This window comes from Haematobia irritans, chromosome 1, assembly GCF_050003625.1.
Source record: "Haematobia irritans isolate KBUSLIRL chromosome 1, ASM5000362v1, whole genome shotgun sequence".
Taxonomy (NCBI): domain Eukaryota; kingdom Metazoa; phylum Arthropoda; class Insecta; order Diptera; family Muscidae; genus Haematobia; species Haematobia irritans.
Window position 1 is genome coordinate 162905336 of NC_134397.1, and position 19219 is coordinate 162924554.

The 19219-nt window shown below is 31.6% G+C and overlaps 1 protein-coding gene across 1 annotated transcript in view; it reads left to right on the top strand.

Moving 5' to 3' along the window:
• Window positions 1-18249, top strand: part of KrT95D (phosphofurin acidic cluster sorting protein KrT95D) — a 287611-nt gene extending 269362 nt beyond the window's left edge. The window contains exons 9-13 of the mRNA XM_075292058.1: window positions 9964-10540; window positions 10608-11091; window positions 11153-11780; window positions 11850-11966; window positions 17540-18249. Of these exons, the coding sequence (XP_075148173.1) occupies window positions 9964-10540; window positions 10608-11091; window positions 11153-11780; window positions 11850-11966; window positions 17540-17670 (1937 nt within the window). The 3' untranslated portion in view covers window positions 17671-18249. The remainder of the gene's footprint in view (window positions 1-9963; window positions 10541-10607; window positions 11092-11152; window positions 11781-11849; window positions 11967-17539) is intronic.
• Window positions 18250-19219: the final 970 nt, after the last annotated feature.

Below are 19219 nucleotides of genomic sequence, written 5' to 3' on the forward strand. Positions count from 1 at the left end.
AAGCAAGTTAGAAATAAATCGTGAAAAGGCATCTCAGAAAACAAAAATATGCGGAAATTTGCAATTTCTGAACCAAGAACTAATAGTTTTTTTCTGGTATTAAAAATACAAATTTAATGCTTTATCACTTTTGAACTCTAATGATATTGCTACGAATTTTATTGCGGGAGAAAGGCTGCTGAAAAGAAAGAAAAATGTGTTCAACAATTGGTCTTCTAAGTCCAAACTACAGTAATCCCTCGATTTACGTCGTGACTGGTTCCGGAATTTGACGACGTTAACCGAAACGACGTAAATCGAATTAAAAGTTGTTCATACCTACTTTTAAGTCCATTTAATTATGTTTATTTGCAATATCACTCAATTATGAATTTTTCAGTAAGAATTTCAGAAATAAATGCTTCGATGGCATCATCGTTGGTATTTATTTCACTTATGGAAGGCGTTTCTGATAAAGTTGGCAAAAACAATCGACGACGTAAATTGAATGGCGACGTAAATCAAAGTTGGATGGAACAAAAAATTTGCCGACGTAAATCGAAACAACGTAAACCGAGGCGACGTAAATGGAGGGATTGCTGTACTGATCCCACTTTAAAATTGTCCAAAAAACTAGGCAAGCCCATAGATCCATTCTAGACCTACAACTGTATAGAAATCACCTTAACTTTCACACCAAAAACAAATCCATGTTGATATCTTTATCCATTAAAAACTTGCAGAATTATTTTAAAAAAACGATTTGGAAGCACTTTGCGTTGATCAATCAATGAAAAGTTATTTTTCTTTAAATTATTTTTGTGCCAGAGGTAGGTGAAACGCCATATGTATTAAGTTGAGATGTCTTCACATCTCAATGAGATGAGCCTGGGTTAGAAACAAAATTATTTTTACCATTTTCATCAATAGTACATGGAAACAGTTTTTTCTTTGCTTCTTTTCAATCCCAACAATGCTGTCCTGCGATCACACATGTGCTGCCATTTTCCCTTCTTTTGATTTTAAATTGGATATTTTTATATAAAATCTTCCACAATTCCCATAGTCTATGTTTTGTATGTGAATGCAATTTTAAATCAATTTTTGCATGTAGCTAAATGTTGTTTATTCTATATATATATACTAATATTTGTGTTGCATTGTGTTTTGATTATTAACATTTTTTGTGTCCATCCTCATTATGTGATTTATTTTGACAATTTTTTTTTTTTATAAAATAAGAAAACAAGATTTAGATTTGACCGGGCCATGTGGTCCGTGTGGATATATTTAATTCGCATTATTCGGATCACCTAGGAAAAAAAATATATCAATAGGAATCATATTTCCCGATATATTTAAAATCAAATTGTTAGGCCTTTTTTGACGGATGACTTTCAAAGCAGTTTTGCCAGAAATAGTTTTTTTTGTAGGGTTTTTTCTAATATTTAGCGTCTTGTAGAGAAGTATGGGGCACAATGTAGAGACTTATTCACCTAACACAATTTGTACATTTTAGTGGCTCTAGAGGAGAAAATTAGAAGCCGGCAAGGCTTAATCTTTAACAATGTGTGGTGACCACGGTTATCACACTTGTGCCACAAATCTACTAAACAAATATTTCTGTAGAATATTCAAAGTCAAAATTTTATTTCTACAGAAAATTTTGTCTAAATTTTATTTCTATAGAAAATTTTGTCAAACAATAAAAAAAATAAAAAAATATTTCTATAGAAAATTTTGTCAAAATTTTATTTCTATAGAAAATTTTGCCAAAATTTTATTTCTATAGAAAATTTTGTCAAAATTTTATTTCTATAGAAAATTTTGTCAAAATTGTATTTCTATAGAAAATGTTTTCAAAATTTTATTTCTATAGAAAATTTTGTCAAGATTGTATTTCTATAGAAAATTTTTTCCCAAAATTTTATTTCTATAGAAAAATTTCTAAATTTTATTTCTATAGAATTTTTTTTCTCAAAATTTTATTTCTATAGAAAATTTTGTCAAAATTTTATTTCTATAGAAAATTTTGTCAAAATTTTATTTCTATAGAAAATTTTGTCAAAATTTTATTTTTATATAAAATTTTGTCAAAATTTTATTTCTATAGAAATTTTTTCCCAAAATGTTATTTCTATAGAAAAATTTCAAAATTTTATTTCTATAGAATTTTTTTTTCTCAAAATTTTATTTCTATTGAAAAATTTCTAAAAATTTTTTTTATAGAAACTTTTTCCAAAATTTTATTTCTATAGAAAAATTTCTAAATTTTTTTTATAGAAACTTTTTCCAAAATTTTATTTCTATAGAGATTTGATCTACCAAAACATAAAGAATTATACCACTCCAACAAGCAGAAAAAAATCTACTATTTTTGGTAGAATTCTACCAACTGTGGCAACCGTGGTGGTAATACCAATTTTAGTAATAAAGCACACAGAACCATTTTTGGTTTGTAGAAATTGATTAAAATATTGTAAGGAAATCTTTTTGGGAATGTACCCCACCGTGGAAGAAAATGTAGGTTTATTTTAGAAAATTTTAACTAAAATAGTTTTCTAATTGCAACATGTTACAAATAAGTTAATACTTCTTGTCAAATTGAAGAACATTTTTTTTCTGTTGTTTAAGAAAATTTCATATTTTGGAAGAAAAAATTGTTAAAATGTCTTTAGCGCTGTACGTAGTTCGAGACAGGTACAATTTTAGTAAAATTTACTCATTTGAGAGAGATGAACTCAAATTAAGCAAACTTCTGCCATTTTAGGAAAATATGAACTATTTTATTTTTTAGTAAAATTGTGCACTATATTTGTATACAACTTTTTTTCTTATTTTTAGTTCACGTCATTAAAGTTAGCAAAAAATTATTCAAATAAGGAACATTTACTCATATTGTGCAAAATTTAACTAAAATCAACTAATCTTCATGAACTAAAATAAAGTTCAGTTGGCATTAGATCCCCGTTTTTCTGGGTGTAGGGAACTTTTTTTTTGTCCTTGTAGGGTAAACAGAAAATTCTCCCTGGCAACACTGTTTCAAAGACATTTTCCGTCACTTTTATCCCTAAATATCGGAGCTGTCGGCATCGGTTCTTTGTTTCACCAAAACTCTAAATTAAAAGTGTATAAATATATATGAAGCTATTTTTGTTAGTGATTGATTGCGGAATATTTCGTCATTCTAATAAAGTAACCGGCAAAGGTTGCTGGTCTTCGGCTATAATAAAACGAGAAGTTCATCACTGTGGTATCACAATGGAGTGAATAGTCTAAGTGAGCCTGAAATATTGGACTATACCTATACCTCCTAACCTTACCGGAAAGTAAGTGGGCAATGGAACTTTGGATGATATATGTGGAACCCTAAGCGAAGTGATACAAATCATAAAATGTTGTATTTTTTTGAATTTTATACTGTGTTGGTTTTCTAATTTTTTCGAATTCAAATATCAAAACAAATGCCCCGGATGCTTAAAGAATAACTTTCAACCCATAACAAATCAGTGTTATATTCATTGCTTCTCATTCGATCCTTGCACAACTTCCGAATCCAAAAAAGGATTTTTTTTTGGCGACACTTTCTTTGCTGGGATACTATTATAGATACTGGATTAATTTTGCTTCAGTGAACACTTGTGTTGCGTTCATGGTCATTCTATTCTTAAACTTCTCATAATTATATTTAGTATATTAGATAGCCATCATCAGTATATAAATAAGATATTAAATGTTTTATTTTATAATTTTTGCACCACAGCACGATTTGTGTGTGTGTCATGTATCTACAAGACTTGATAAACTACCAACAACTCTGGCAAGCGAATGCATGCATTTGCGAGCATCTAAATCAGTGTCACTTAACTAGTAAACCACAGCCAATGAAAATGGCAATGGCACTCAATATATGATGGGTACCCACAAATGCCCTTCAACCGACCACCACCATAATCGACCACATATAAGGCCAAAAGTTATTCTAGGGAGAAGATGCCATCAATAAACCTCAATATGAAATTTGCGATGCATTTATGCATGTTGAATGCTAACGAATGCACTATGACATAGTTGCAATGTGTAAGGCGAAATAGACATTGAAAATGTGAGACAAATTGAAGGGCGAGTTAGACTTGTTTGGTTGGTGGAGTAAGACTACATTCAAATCTCGCTATTTCGAGATTTGCAAAGCGTCTTTGCATAGAAAAGCATAAATTCATATATACAACGAAAAACATTCGTTGTATTAACGAATCCTTATGTTAATATTGAAGCAATGATAAATTCGTTAATAAAGGGTGATTTGTTAAGAGCTTGATAACTTTTTTTTAAAAAAAAACGCATAAAATTTGCAAAATCTCATCGGTTCTTTATTTGAAACGTTAGATTGGTCCATGACATTTACTTTTTGAAAATAATTTCATTTAAATGTTGACCGCGGCTGCGTCTTAGGTGGTCCATTCGGAAAGTCCAATTTTGGGCAACTTTTTCGAGCATTTCGGCCGGAATAGCCCGAATTTCTTCGGAAATGTTGTCTTCCAAAGCTGGAATAGTTGCTGGCTTATTTCTGTAGACTTTAGACTTGACGTAGCCCCACAAAAAATAGTCTAAAGGCGTCAAATCGCATGATCTTGGTGGCCAACTTACCGGTCCATTTCTTGAGATGAATTGTTCTCCGAAGTTTTCCCTCAAAATGGCCATAGAATCGCGAGCTGTGTGGCATGTAGCGCCATCTTGTTGAAACCACATGTCAACCAAGTTCAGTTCTTCCATTTTTGGCAACAAAAAGTTTGTTAGCATCGAACGATAGCGATCGCCATTCACCGTAACGTTGCGTCCAACAGCATCTTTGAAAAAATACGGTCCAATGATTCCACCAGCGTACAAACCACACCAAACAGTGCATTTTTCGGGATGCATGGGCAGTTCTTGAACGGCTTCTGGTTGCTCTTCACTCCAAATGCGGTAATTTTGCTTATTTACGTAGCCATTCAACCAGAAATGAGCCTCATCGCTGAACAAAATTTGTCGATAAAAAAGCGGATTTTCTGCCAACTTTTCTAGGGCCCATTCACTGAAAATTCGACGTTGTGGCAGATCGTTCGGCTATTCATGATGAAATGTCAAAGCATACTGAGCATCTTTCTCTTTGACACCATGTCTGAAATCCCACGTGATCTGTCAAATACTAATGCATGAAAATCCTAACCTCAAAAGAATCACCCCTTAGATTTTGAAAAATAGTCCGCTCCAACTAAGAGGTACTTCATACATTTTCTTAGAACTAAAATGTTGGCAAAATTTTCTATAGAAATACAATTTTGACAAAATTTTCTATAGAAATGAAATTAGGATAAAATTTTTTATAGAAATGATATTAGGATAAATTTTTTATAGAAATAAAATTAGGACCAAATTTTCTATAGAAATAAAATGTTGACAAAGTTTTCTATAGAAATGAAATTAGGACAAAATTTTGTATAGAAATGAAATTAGGACAAAATTTTCTATAAAAATAAAATTAGGACAAAATTTTCTATAGAAATAAATTGTTGACAAAATTTTTTATAGAAATGAAATTAGGACAAAATTTTGTATAGAAATGAAATTAGGACAAAATTTTCTATAAAAATAAAATTAGGACAAAATTTTCTATAGAAATAAAATTTTGACAAAATTTTCTATAGAAACAAAATTTTGACAAAATTTTCTCTAGAAACAAAATTTTGACAAAATTTTCTATAAAAATAAAATTTTGACAACATTTTCTATAGAAATAAAATTTCGACAAAATTTTCTATAGAAATAAAATTTTGACCAAAATTTCTATAGAAATAAAATTTTGATAAAATATTCTATAGAAATAAAATTTTGACAAAATTTTCTATAGAAATAAAATTAGGACCAAATTTTCTATAGAAATAAAATTTTGACAAAGTTTTCTATAGAAATGAAATTAGGACAAAATTTTCTACAGAAATAAATTTTTGACAAAATTTTCAATAAAAATAAAATTTTGACAAAATTTTCTATAGAAATAAAATTTTGACAAAATTTTCTATAGAAATAAAATTTTGACAAAATTTTCTATAGAAATAAAATTTTGACAAAATTTTCTATAGAAATAAAATTTTGACAAAATTTTCTATAGAAACAAAATTTTGACAAAATTTTCTATAAAAATAAAATTTTTACAACATTTTCTATAGAAATAAAATTTTAACAAAATTTTCTATAGCAATAAAATTTTGACAAAATTTTCTATAGAAATAAAATTTTGACCAAAATTTCTATAGAAATAAAATTTTGATAAAATTTTCTATAGAAATAAAATTTTGACAAAATTTTCTATAGAAATAAAATTAGGACCAAATTTTCTATAGAAATAAAATTTTGACAAAGTTTTCTATAGAAATGAAATTAGGACAAAAATTTCTACAGAAATAAATTTTTGACAACATTTTCAATAGAAATTAAATTTTGACAAAATTTTCTACAGAAATAAAATTAGGACAAAATTTTCTACAGAAATAAATTTTTGACAAAATTTTCAATAGAAATAAAATTTTGACAAAATTTTCTATAGAAATAAAATGTAGACAAAATTTTCTATAGAAATACAATTTTGACAAAATTTTCTTTTGAAATACAATTTTGACATAATTTTCTATAACAATAAAATGTTGACAAAATTTTCTATAGAAATAAAATTTTGACATAATTTTCTATAGAAATAAAATTAGGACAAATTTTTCTACAGAAATAAAATTAGGACATAATTTTCTACAGAAATAAAATTTTGACAAAGTTTTCTATAGAAATGAAATTAGGACAAAATTTTGTATAGAAATGAAATTAGAACAAAATTTTCTATAGCAATAAAATTAGGACAAAATTTTCTATAGAAATAAAATTTTGACAAAATTTTCTATAGAAACAAAATTTTGACAAAATTTTCTATAGAAACAAAATTTTGACAAAATTTTCTATAAAAATAAAATTTTGACAAAATTTTCTATAGAAATAAAATTTTGACAAAGTTTTCTATAGAAATGAAATTAGGACAAAAATTTCTACAGAAATAAATTTTTGACAAAATTTTCAATAGAAATTAAATTTTGACAAAATTTTCTACAGAAATAAAATTAGGACAAAATTTTCTACAGAAATAAATTTTTGACAAAATTTTCAATAGAAATAAAATTTTGACAAAATTTTCTATAGAAATAAAATGTAGACAAAATTTTCTATAGAAATACAATTTTGACAAAATTTTCTTTTGAAATACAATTTTGACATAATTTTCTATAAAAATAAAATTTTGACATAATTTTCTATAGAAATAAAATTTTGACATAATTTTCTATAGAAATAAAATTAGGACAAATTTTTCTACAGAAATAAAATTAGGACATAATTTTCTACAGAAATAAAATTTTGACAAAGTTTTCTATAGAAATGAAATTAGGACAAAATTTTGTATAGAAATGAAATTAGAACAAAATTTTCTACAGAAATAAAATCAGGACAAATTTTCTATAGAAATAAATTTAGGACAAAATTTTCTACAGAAATAAAATTTTGACAAAATTTTTTATAGAAATAAAATTTTGGCAAAATTTTCAATAGAAATAAAATTTTGACAAAATTTTCTATAGAAATAAAATTTTGACAAAGTTTTCTATAGAAATGAAATTAGGACAAAATTTTGTATAGAAATGAAATTAGGACAAAATTTTCTATAAAAATAAAATTAGGACAACATTTTCTATAGAAATAAAATTTTGACAAAATTTTCTATAGAAACAAAATTTTGACAAAATTTCTATAGAAATAAAATTTTGACATAATTTTCTATAGAAATAAAATTTTTACAAAATTTTCTATAGAAATAAAATTTTGACAAAATTTTTTATAGAAATGATATTAGGACACAATTTTTATAGAAATAAAATTAGGACCAAATTTTCTATAGAAATAAAATTTTGACAAAATTTTCTATAGAAATTAGGACCAAATTTTCTATAGAAATAAAATTTTGACCAAGTTTTCTATAGAAATGAAATTGGGAATGAATTGACAAAATTTTCTATAGAAATAAAATTTTGACGAAATTTTCTATATAAATAAAATTTTGACAAAATTTTCTATATAAATAAAATTTTGACAAAATTTTCTATAGAAATAAAATTTTGACAAAATTTTCTATAGAAATAAAATTTTGAAAATATTTTCTATAGAAATAAAATTTTGACAAAAAAAAATCAATAGAAATAAAATTTTGAGAAATTTTTCTATAGAAATAAAATTTTAATAATGATAAGGTGGTGATCTGAACCAAATGAAAAGAGGGGTTGTGACGTTAGCTCATTCAACGGGTCAAAAGGAATACTTGCCGGTTTGTTAAGGACACCCACCTATGCAGGAGTTATAACCTGGAAGACATCTCCCGACAGGCAAGATGTACACGTTGTATATTTCCAACTCTGAAGTCCCAGACTTAATTCTAACCCCATAATTTTATTTCACTAGTGTCCGACACAATTGTGATAGGTCTATACCGCACGGAGCTGTATAAAATGACTGCCGCTATATATGATATGTTTTTTGCAGTTCTGCAAGTTCTCCATAGTTCTCCAGCCGATGGAGCCGGCTGGCAGCATCATATCCCGCTGGCACGGGACATGATGCTGCTAAATTGCTTGTTGAATAGAGTGAAAAACTGTTTTTGACAGAGTGTCCATACTTTCTGATTAGGCTTTATTTAATTCAAGATAAATATTTTAATTTATTTTTATCCCTCTGTATAGACTTTGTTATTTGATCATATTTAGAGGAAACCTTAGCTCCTTGCCAACTCCGCACATTCGAAGCACATATAAAGGGTGATTTGTTAAGAGCTTGATAACTTTTTTTTAAAAAAAAACGCATAAAATTTGCAAAATCTCATCGGTTCTTTATTTGAAACGTTAGATTGGTCCATGACATTTACTTTTTGAAGATAATTTCATTTAAATGTTGACCGCGGCTGCGTCTTAGGTGGTCCATTCGGAAAGTCCAATTTTGGGCAACTTTTTCGAGCATTTCGGCCGGAATAGCCCGAATTTCTTCGGAAATGTTGTCTTCCAAAGCTGGAATAGTTGCTGGCTTATTTCTGTAGACTTTAGACTTGACGTAGCCCCACAAAAAATAGTCTAAAGGCGTCAAATCGCATGATCTTGGTGGCCAACTTACCGGTCCATTTCTTGAGATGAATTGTTCTCCGAAGTTTTCCCTCAAAATGGCCATAGAATCGCGAGCTGTGTGGCATGTAGCGCCATCTTGTTGAAACCACATGTCAACCAAGTTCAGTTCTTCCATTTTTGGCAACAAAAAGTTTGTTAGCATCGAACGATAGCGATCGCCATTCACCGTAACGTTGCGTCCAACAGCATCTTTGAAAAAATACGGTCCAATGATTCCACCAGCGTACAAACCACACCAAACAGTGCATTTTTCGGGATGCATGGGCAGTTCTTGAACGGCTTCTGGTTGCTCTTCACTCCAAATGCGGCAATTTTGCTTATTTACGTAGCCATTCAACCAGAAATGAGCCTCATCGCTGAACAAAATTTGTCGATAAAAAAGCGGATTTTCTGCCAACTTTTCTAGGGCCCATTCACTGAAAATTCGACGTTGTGGCAGATCGTAAGTCTATTCATGATGAAATGTCAAAGCATACTGAGCATCTTTCTCTTTGACACCATGTCTGAAATCCCACGTGATCTGTCAAATACTAATGCATGAAAATCCTAACCTCAAAAGAATCACCCTTTATATGTTTCTTTTGCTTATTGTATTCGTGTTTAGGAATTTGGAAAACTTCTTCACACTATTTTATACAAAAACACTATTTTTTGGTAGAATTTTATGGAACATCAAAATGTCCAGCAACATCTATGCGAAATTAATTTTTCTATTTTCCTTTCATTTTCTCATCATCAGATCGTATTTGTGATAATCGTAATGATAGTTCCGGCAATGAAGGTAATGCTGTTTACACAGATGGCCAAACTTCAGATCCCCAAAATAGTCCACCACGTGGAGATAAAGACTTTATGCGTATGCAGCAACAGCATCAAGCCCTTACACCGGTTAATACCAGTGCCAATTTAATGGCTTCGATGGGTCAAAATGCCAATACCGCCACAACACCCTCATCAAATGAGAAACGCTCACGTCTTTTCCGGTCATCGAGTAGTACACCGGGCGGTGGTAAGAAAAAGCAAACGCTTACTTTAAGTGCAGAACCACGTTCAGTATTAGAGACATGTTTGTCACCCACCAATGTGGAACCACGCAAAATGCTTCTGGATCAGTTGAGTCGTATATTCGCCAGTGAGGATTCGGTTATACCCGACGAGGTGACAATAATAAGTCCACCGGAAGCTTTAAGCGGAAGTAGTTTAGTACCGAAATTGACAACATTGTTTGCAAATTCCTTTAAGCCGGCATTTGTGCCCCAAAATACGGCCGAAGTGAAGGCCGTGTTGCAAGCTCTAATGGGAAAAATACAAAAATAGTAAGTTTAGCAACAATATCAAAAAAATTCGTTTTAATTATTTCGATTTATTTTCTCCTCTCTCCAGTTGCAATTCGAATGCCAAACCTCCCACCACAGTGAAAATCCTATTAATAGGTGGTGATTGGTTGCAAGGTGCTGCTTTACGGCATTATGTTGAACTAATGGGTGTTCGTCCTCCCGATTGGCTAAATCATTTACGTTTCTATATTGTGCCCATTGGAAGCAGTACTATTGCTAGACATCTTAGTCAAATGGATCAGACATATGCGGCCATGTTTGGCTCTGACAATTGGTATCAACTTTGCGAGAGGGCAGCACAAACAGCAGCAGCTGTTAGCGCGGTTACGGCAGCCAATGTCGCTGCTTTATCGACATCCTTGGCCGATGCATCTGGGGGTACAACAACCAAATCGGACATTGTAGAGTTAGTTAATCGTATACAACGATATTTGCATGCGGCTGGACCCTGCACACAAATACCCATAGCTGAAGCTATGGTCAACTATAAAGATGAGGACTCATGTCAAATATTTGTGCCATTTGTTAGTGTAAGTAGTAACCCCGGGTTTCTTTTGAAGCTAATAATTAATGATTTCTCTGTTTACACAGGATGTTCGTATTGGTTGTTTAGAAGGTCCCCAGGCCTCGCTCGATCTCGAAGAAAATTATGCTCAATCATCAATGCAAAATTCATCTCTGCAACAACAACAACAGCAAATTCAACAGCAATCATCCAATTCTAGTGTAGCCATACCCATTGGAAACTCGAATTCACAAAATCCCTCTAATATAGCCACACAAAATATCTCCTCCGGTCACCAGCAAGGTGTTAACAATGTTGGTGGAGGTAGTGGTGCAGGAGGTTTTGTTTCTGGATCACCACCACAAAGTGGCCGCATATCACCACCTCTACAGACTCCCCCGTCGTCGGCATCATCACATCGTGAGGGACGAATGGGTGATAGTTTCAGTGCAACACCACAACATTTACAGGGCAATATGACCAGTGAAGCGGTTGAACTGCAAGTAGATTATTGGCCTCTAATACGGCCCGGTGAACACTCAAGCTCTAAAGACAAGAGTACCACCAAAGGTGGTGATCAAGGTGGTAAAAATAGTATAAAAAGTACATTTAGAAGTCTACAGGTATGGCGTCTGCCACAAAATGCTCAGTTGGGCGAAATATCGAATGGTTTGACCGTTTCGTTTGCTACCAAAGAAAAGAAACAAAAGCAAAGTAAGATAGCCCCCTGCAATTTTTACGGTTTCGAAATGTTCTAAAATGTATATATTTTCTATTTTTTAGTAATGCGTTTGGGCAAGAAAAAGGAAAAAGATCGTGATCTCGAAAAGGAACAGTGTGTTGAAGGTGTTGCTCGCCTAATATGCTCACCAAAGCAATCACATCCAGTGCCATTGAGAGGTAAGTTGTGGGTTATACACAGATCAGATGAATAAGTCAAACGAAATATTCGGTTATCCAAGTGTATGAGGGTCACATGAAAGATCGGAAGTTGATTTGTAGTAAAAACATGTAAACATTTTATAGAAAATGTTGTAACCTCTTTAATTTTCACATACCTTATGAATTAAGGAAAACGATGGACATCACCTTTCCCACCGACGCTTTCTTTAGACCAAAATCGCTACTGTTTCGACTGTGCTTTGGTCTCCTGTTCCTACCCTATGGGAAATTGGTGCAAATTGCCACTGACGGACCTATCACAGAACTGGTACTTGTGCTCCAGTTAGTTGCAATTTTTAAATAGTCGTAATTTATTTATTTCCGTACACGCATGATATTAAAATCTTTGATCCATTAAGATTTTAATGTTCGACATATTTCAAAAGTTTTTTTTTCATTTCGGGTTCGATTGGGATGCCCAAAATGAAACAGATTTCTAAGAGTTTGTCCGAGACTGGTTCCTGAGGACCTGTCTATGGGGTGCTCCTGCCAAATTGTCCCAGGACGTATCCTTTGGGATGAGTCCAAGACTCGTAAATTTACCCCGTCAATGACAAATCCATGTTAAAGTGACCGATCCCTTCCATACGTTTTGACCAGAATTGGGACTGGTCCATACACACCAGAGTCTAGTCCTGTACCGGTTCTGTGGTTGATCCATTTCCCGTAGGGTAGCAACGGACCCCACTTTTTCCGACTGTAATCGAGCAACGAAATCCGGAGATAGATGCAAAGGTGAAAAAAAATAATAAATATCAGACACGAAAAGTTTATGCGAAAAGATGATAGAGTCGTAAACAAGCTTTAAAATAAAACGGATGGTCAATATATAGAAATACGAGTGTTGCCTTTTATATTTCGGGATAGGGAACAAAACAAATAATAATCATACAAAATCGCTTTCTTGTTTTTCAAAATATTCCCCATTATATGCATGCGTTTGAACCAATTGCTGAAACACTTTGTCCACTCTGAGGTATCTCCAAAACATTCATTCTAAACGCATCAACGGCTTCTTCAGATGTCGAAAAACGAAGTAATTTAGTCAGGACCATACGGCGGATTATCCATCAAACCGATGCACTTGTTTGAGCCGATGTGTGAGAGCTCGATTTGTCGTGGTGAAAAGTGACCCGTCTTTGGCGGTTTGTTATCCTGATTTCTTGGAAGACAACTGTCAAACAAATGGTTGTCTACCATTCAGAATTGACTGTTCTGCGGTGTTCTAGTGGTACGATTGGGACCAGGCCTTTCGAAAAAACTGGTGCTCAGGTTTTCGCAAGTGCTTGTTCAACAGTGGATTAGAACTCGGCCGAAGCGGTTTTTTTTGGCCAAAGCCGATGTTCGGGAAAAAAGCAATAATCGGCCGAAGCCTATTATTTTCTTGATATTTGTAATTAAAAAAATTTGGTGTGTTTTAGTTAAATTTTACCATATTTTGTTCAACAAAGGCTTAAAAAACAACAACAATATGTCTTAAAATATTCTTTTAGAAATTTGTACTATTCAAAATTCAGTAATTTGATATTATTATGACAAACAAGGATTTTTTTATAAATTTTTTTACGTTTTATTTGTGAGACAAATTCAACACTGGGACAATTTGATATGAAATAAATTATTCAAAAAGCTTCGGCTTCGGTTAATCGGTCTCTTGGCGATCATCGATTTTTGCTCTACGGTGGATTATCCCCTCTCAGTAAAGCTGGTGACATTTCTGAGTGTTTCACCGCAATATGGAACGCCATTTGGACTCGTCAATAAAGATGAAGTCTCTTCTCATTGAGCTTAACATAGAATCAGGCAGCACTCAGTCATAAGAGAGGCGTTCACTAATGTGGTATCGCAATGGACTAAATAGTTTAAATGAGCCTGAAATATTGGGCTTTTATCCATAAATAGCGGTCGTTTGTCAAAACGTTCCAAGAAAGTATAAATAACAAAATGCCAAGCTTTATTATAGAGCTGCTAGCTGGTAGATTGTAATACTAATAATGGAAAGTACCCAATTTATATGAACCAAGTATTCAAACATTATTTATGCAAATTCTTAACCAATGTGCCAATTTAGTGGCAAATATACCAATTTTTTAATAGAATTTTAGAAAATTGTGATACTAAAAGCCTTACTTTTTTGATACAAGTGCAACAAATAAAAATAACATTTAGGTCAAAAACCTTTGTTGTTAGCACCTAATTTGTTTGTATTTATTTTCATAATTTATTGTGATTGTAAATCTTGTAATAAATAAATAAAAATAACATTAAAAATACGCGTCCATTTTTAAATTGATGATGACTTGTCCCTTCTCATGTCATGGTCTTTCCACGCGGAGACTATATATGCCACTTACTATGCATGCCAAATATGGTTGAAATCAGATTTAGATATAACTTCATATGACTACCGTAGGTCAAAATTTAACTGCGATTTACTTCAAATTTTGCACAGGGAGTAGAACTAACATTCTTACTATGTATGCGAAAATTGGTCAAAATCAGTTCATATTGAGATATAGCTCCCATATATATCTATCGCGCGATTTAGATTCATATGTCCACGAAGGCCAAAGTTTCACTGCGAAAATTTTGAAATTTATCAAAGAGAGAGTAGTAGTAAAATTTTAGCTATGTGCAGTGTTGCAAGTATTTTTCTAGCTCTTGTCCCCAAATTATGATGTTTTCGTCCCCAAAAATAAGATCAAAATTTCGAACCACAACACCCAAGAGACTGGAGGTATGAAAATGGGAGTTCGGTCACCTTGTATTTATGAACGAATATTTACTTCTAAATATTCAAGTATTAAAATTAGGTGGTAGACACGTTGGTAGAATTCTATAGAAATAAAATTTTGACATAATTTCCTATTGAAATAAAATTTTGATATAATTTTCTATAGAAAGAAAATTTTGAAAAAATTTTCTACGGAAATAAAATTCTGACAATTTTCTAAAGAAATAAAATTCTGACAATTTTCTAAAGAAATAAAATTTTGACAAAATTTTCTAAAGAAATAAAATTTTGACAAAATTTTCTAAGAATTAAAATTTTGACAAAATTTTCTATAGGAATAAAATTTTGATAAAATTTTCTATAAAAATAGAATTTTGACGAAACGTCATATAGAAATATATATATATATATATATATTTTTTTTTTTGAAAATTTTCTATAGAAAGAAAATGTTGACAAAATTTTCGATAGAAATAAAATTTTGACAAAATTTTCTATAGAAATAAAATTTGGACATAATTTTCTACAGAAATAGAATTTTTACCAAATTTCCTATAGAAATAAAATTTTGACTAAATTTCCTATAGAAATAGAATTTTTACCAAATTTTCTATAGAAATAAAATTTTGTTAAAAAAGAATAAACCGATTTCTCGAAAAAAATCCCCACAAATTTATGGAATTTCCCCAATAAATCCCCAAGTCCCCAAAGACCATTCGCGAAAAATATCCCCAATTTGGGGAAAATCCCCAATACTGGCAACACTGGCTATGTATGCCAAATTTGGTCATAAACCGCTCAGATTTAGACAAAGCCTCCACATATATGTGCTTCCAATTCGGGCAAACATGGGCAAAATACCCACATTTTCCTTGTAAAATCGCCACTGCTCATCGAAAACTTGTAAAATTTAACCAAATTTTCCTACACCTCCAATACATAACTATCGACCTATAAATTATAAATGCACTTTTGCAAAATTGCATAATATAAATATTTCCCATATTTTTATAAGAACAGGTTGGCTGATAAGTCCCCGGTCTAACAAAGAAAAACACATTTTTTTTGTCAAAATTCGTTTTTATTACTCAAAATAGTTCCCTTCAAGAGCGATACAGCGATTATAACGACCTTCCAATTTTTTGATACCATTTTGGTAGTACTCCTTCGGTTTTGCCTCAAAATAGGCCTCAGTTTCGGCGATCACCTCTTCATTGCAGCCAAATTTTTTCCCTGCGAGCATCCTTTTGAGGTCTGAGAACAAGAAAAAGTCGCTGGGGGCCAGATCTGAAGAATACGGTGGGTGGGGAAGCAATTCGAAGCCCAATTCATGAATTTTTGCCATCGTTCCCAATGACTTGTGGGACGGTTCGTTTTCTTGGTGGAACAACACTTTTTTCTTCTTCATATGGGGCCGTTTTGCCGCGATTTCGACCTTCAAACGCTCCAATAACGTCATATAATAGTCACTGTTGATGGTTTTTCCCTACTCAAGATAATCGATAAAAATTATTCCATGCGCATCCCAAGCAACAGAAGCCATTACTTTGCCAGCGGACTTTTGAGTCTTTCCACGCATCGTAGACGGTTCACCGGTCTCTATCCGCTCAGCCGACTGTCGATTGGACTCAGGGGTGTAGTATTGGAGCCATGTTTCATCCAGTGTCACATATCGACGGAAAAACTCGGGTGTATTACGAGTTAACAGCTGCAAACACCGCTCAGAATCATCAACACGTTGTTGTTTTTGGTCAAATGTGAGCTCGCGCGGCACCCATTTTGCACAGAGCTTCCGCATATCCAAATATTGACGAATGATATGACCAACACGTTCCTTTGATATCTTTAAGGCCTCTGCTACATCGATCAACTTCATTTTACGGTCATTCAAAATCATTTCGTGGATTTTTTTTTATGTTTTCGTCGGTAACCACCTCTTTCGGGCGTCCACAGCGTTCACCGTCCTCCGTGCTCATTTGCTCATCACCACGCTTGAATTTTGCATAGCAATCAATTATTGTTGATTTCCCTGGGGCAGAGTCCAGAAACTCATTATCAAGCCAAGTTTTTGCTTCCACTGTATTTTTCCCCTTCAGAAAACAGTATTTTATCCAAACACGAAATTCCTTTTTTCCATTTTTTCACAATAACAAAAGTTGCTTCACAAAAGACGCTCTATCTCACAAACTAATTGACTTACAGACGTCAAATTTTGACACGAATCATTTGAAGGTTGGTACTATATAAAAATACTATGCATTTAGTACTAGCAACGCCATCTATGTGTCAGACCGGGGACTTATCAGCCCACCTGTTAGATAGCATCGAACATAGTTGAAGTATTTGAGATGGTATCAAGATGATACATCTACAAAGTGGTCCACGGTATAATATAGTCTGCCCCGCACGACTTTAAAATTTCCATACAGATAGTCAATATATAAAAAGATTCCTTTTGGTAGTCAATATATGAGCTAATCCCTGTTAACGGAAACAAATTGAAATAGCTCTTACCATGTTAAGGTGGATACTATCTTCATGTTTCAAACTCGAAGTTCAAAATCGAAAGCGTATTTATTTTTGAATTTAAATTTTATAAAACCCTTTTGTTGTTAGTACCTATCACATTTAATATCATAATTCATTATGGTTTTAAATTCTTTAATAAAATAAATATATAAAATAAAATATTTAACCGAGTACTAAAATCGATTTATACCTTGAAAAACAAACGTAGTAATTTACTGTCTTCATTAAAAAAACTAATATAATATACTTTTATTTTTCTTTCTTGCAGTATACATTGATGGCACCGAATGGACTGGCGTTAAATTCTTCCAATTATCATCGCAATGGCAAACGCATGTTAAAAATTTTCCAATTGCTCTAATTGGTTGTACACCCATGTCATGTTCGGAATTATCCTAGTCATTTTCTTAAGTAATATCATAGATTATTAGACATGCATACACATCTATCTATAAACTAAACTACTGATGAGAATACCACAAGAAACCCCCATATTATAAATATATATAAACTACAAATAGTTAAAATAACTGACCGTCATTAAAAATTTTTATCAAATTATTACTCATGTTAAATGGAATACAAGAGACGGTATAAGAAAAATATCACTACTCACTTTTAAATGTTAGAGAGGTTAAAAATTTTGATGGCGATATGATGATGATAATTTTTTATATATATTGGAATTGAACTTTGATTTGTTTTGTATTATTTTATTTTTATAAATATTATTATTTTTTTTAATTTACTTTATATGTAAACCATTAGAAATACTTGTAAAAATATTTAAAATTAAAACATATATAATTATAAATTGTATCAATGCATATACTATATATATTTAAAACACATTATTATATAAAATAAATACAGAAAGAACTACGCCTAAAATAACTGAGCAAAAATACAGGCATAGACTCAAATATGATATGATAATAATAATAATAATAAAACAACAAAATTAACCGTTAAAACAAATTCCAATTTGATTTATTCGTTCTTAGTTCGGTTTTTCCAAGTCATTGAAATCAAATAATATACAACATATGGTGAAAATACGTCAACTGTACTCAAGGGGGGTGCACTGTCAGATTTTAATGAAACGGGTCAATTACTGCTAGAAGATTCTTTCCGCCATTTAATGCGTTCTCAATATACAAGATGTGAAATATCCAAATTTCGACAAAGTGTTGAAGCTATAAAATAGTGCCACATAATTAAAAAAAAAACGTTATTTTTATTGAATTTTATTTATTTATTTTTTAACTCGGCTTAAAAGAAAATATTTAGAAATGCCATTGCGGTTATGATCAGTCGATTTTATACGATTTCGTCTTCCATATTCTTTCAGATGTATCAAATAGAAAATATTTTGTTTAGATTTCATTATAATTTAATATTTCGCAATTGCGCTAAATTAATTGCTTCAGAATTATGGATATTTTTAATTATGACATAATTAGTTATTTATCACAGATATTCTAACAAATTTCAATTAGGAAATTTGTATTGAAATTCTATTTTGATTATAAGAAAATGAGTTTATAAATTAATAAAAGGCGGATTTGGCGTTAGAGGGTTAAGGTTTGATCAATGATTAAGGATTTTGTATCAAATGTATATCAACAAATAGTATCAGGAGAACAGGAAATACAATAGGTAAAACTCCAAAAAAGCGTTGATGCAACACTGTGCGACAACGATACATCACCCGAACTTTGCCAATGTAAGAGTGTTAGAGCAACCGAGAGTAAGCGGCTAACAGTCATTAAGATTTGATTACTGATTAGCTATCATGTGTATATGAACAAGTATCAGGAGAACAGAAAATGCAATAGGTACAAGCTGAAGAAAAAGCGTTGGTACAACACTGTGCGACAATGAAATATCACCCGAACTTTGACGATGTGAGAGTGTTGGAGAAAGAGAGCATCAGAGAGTAAGCGAC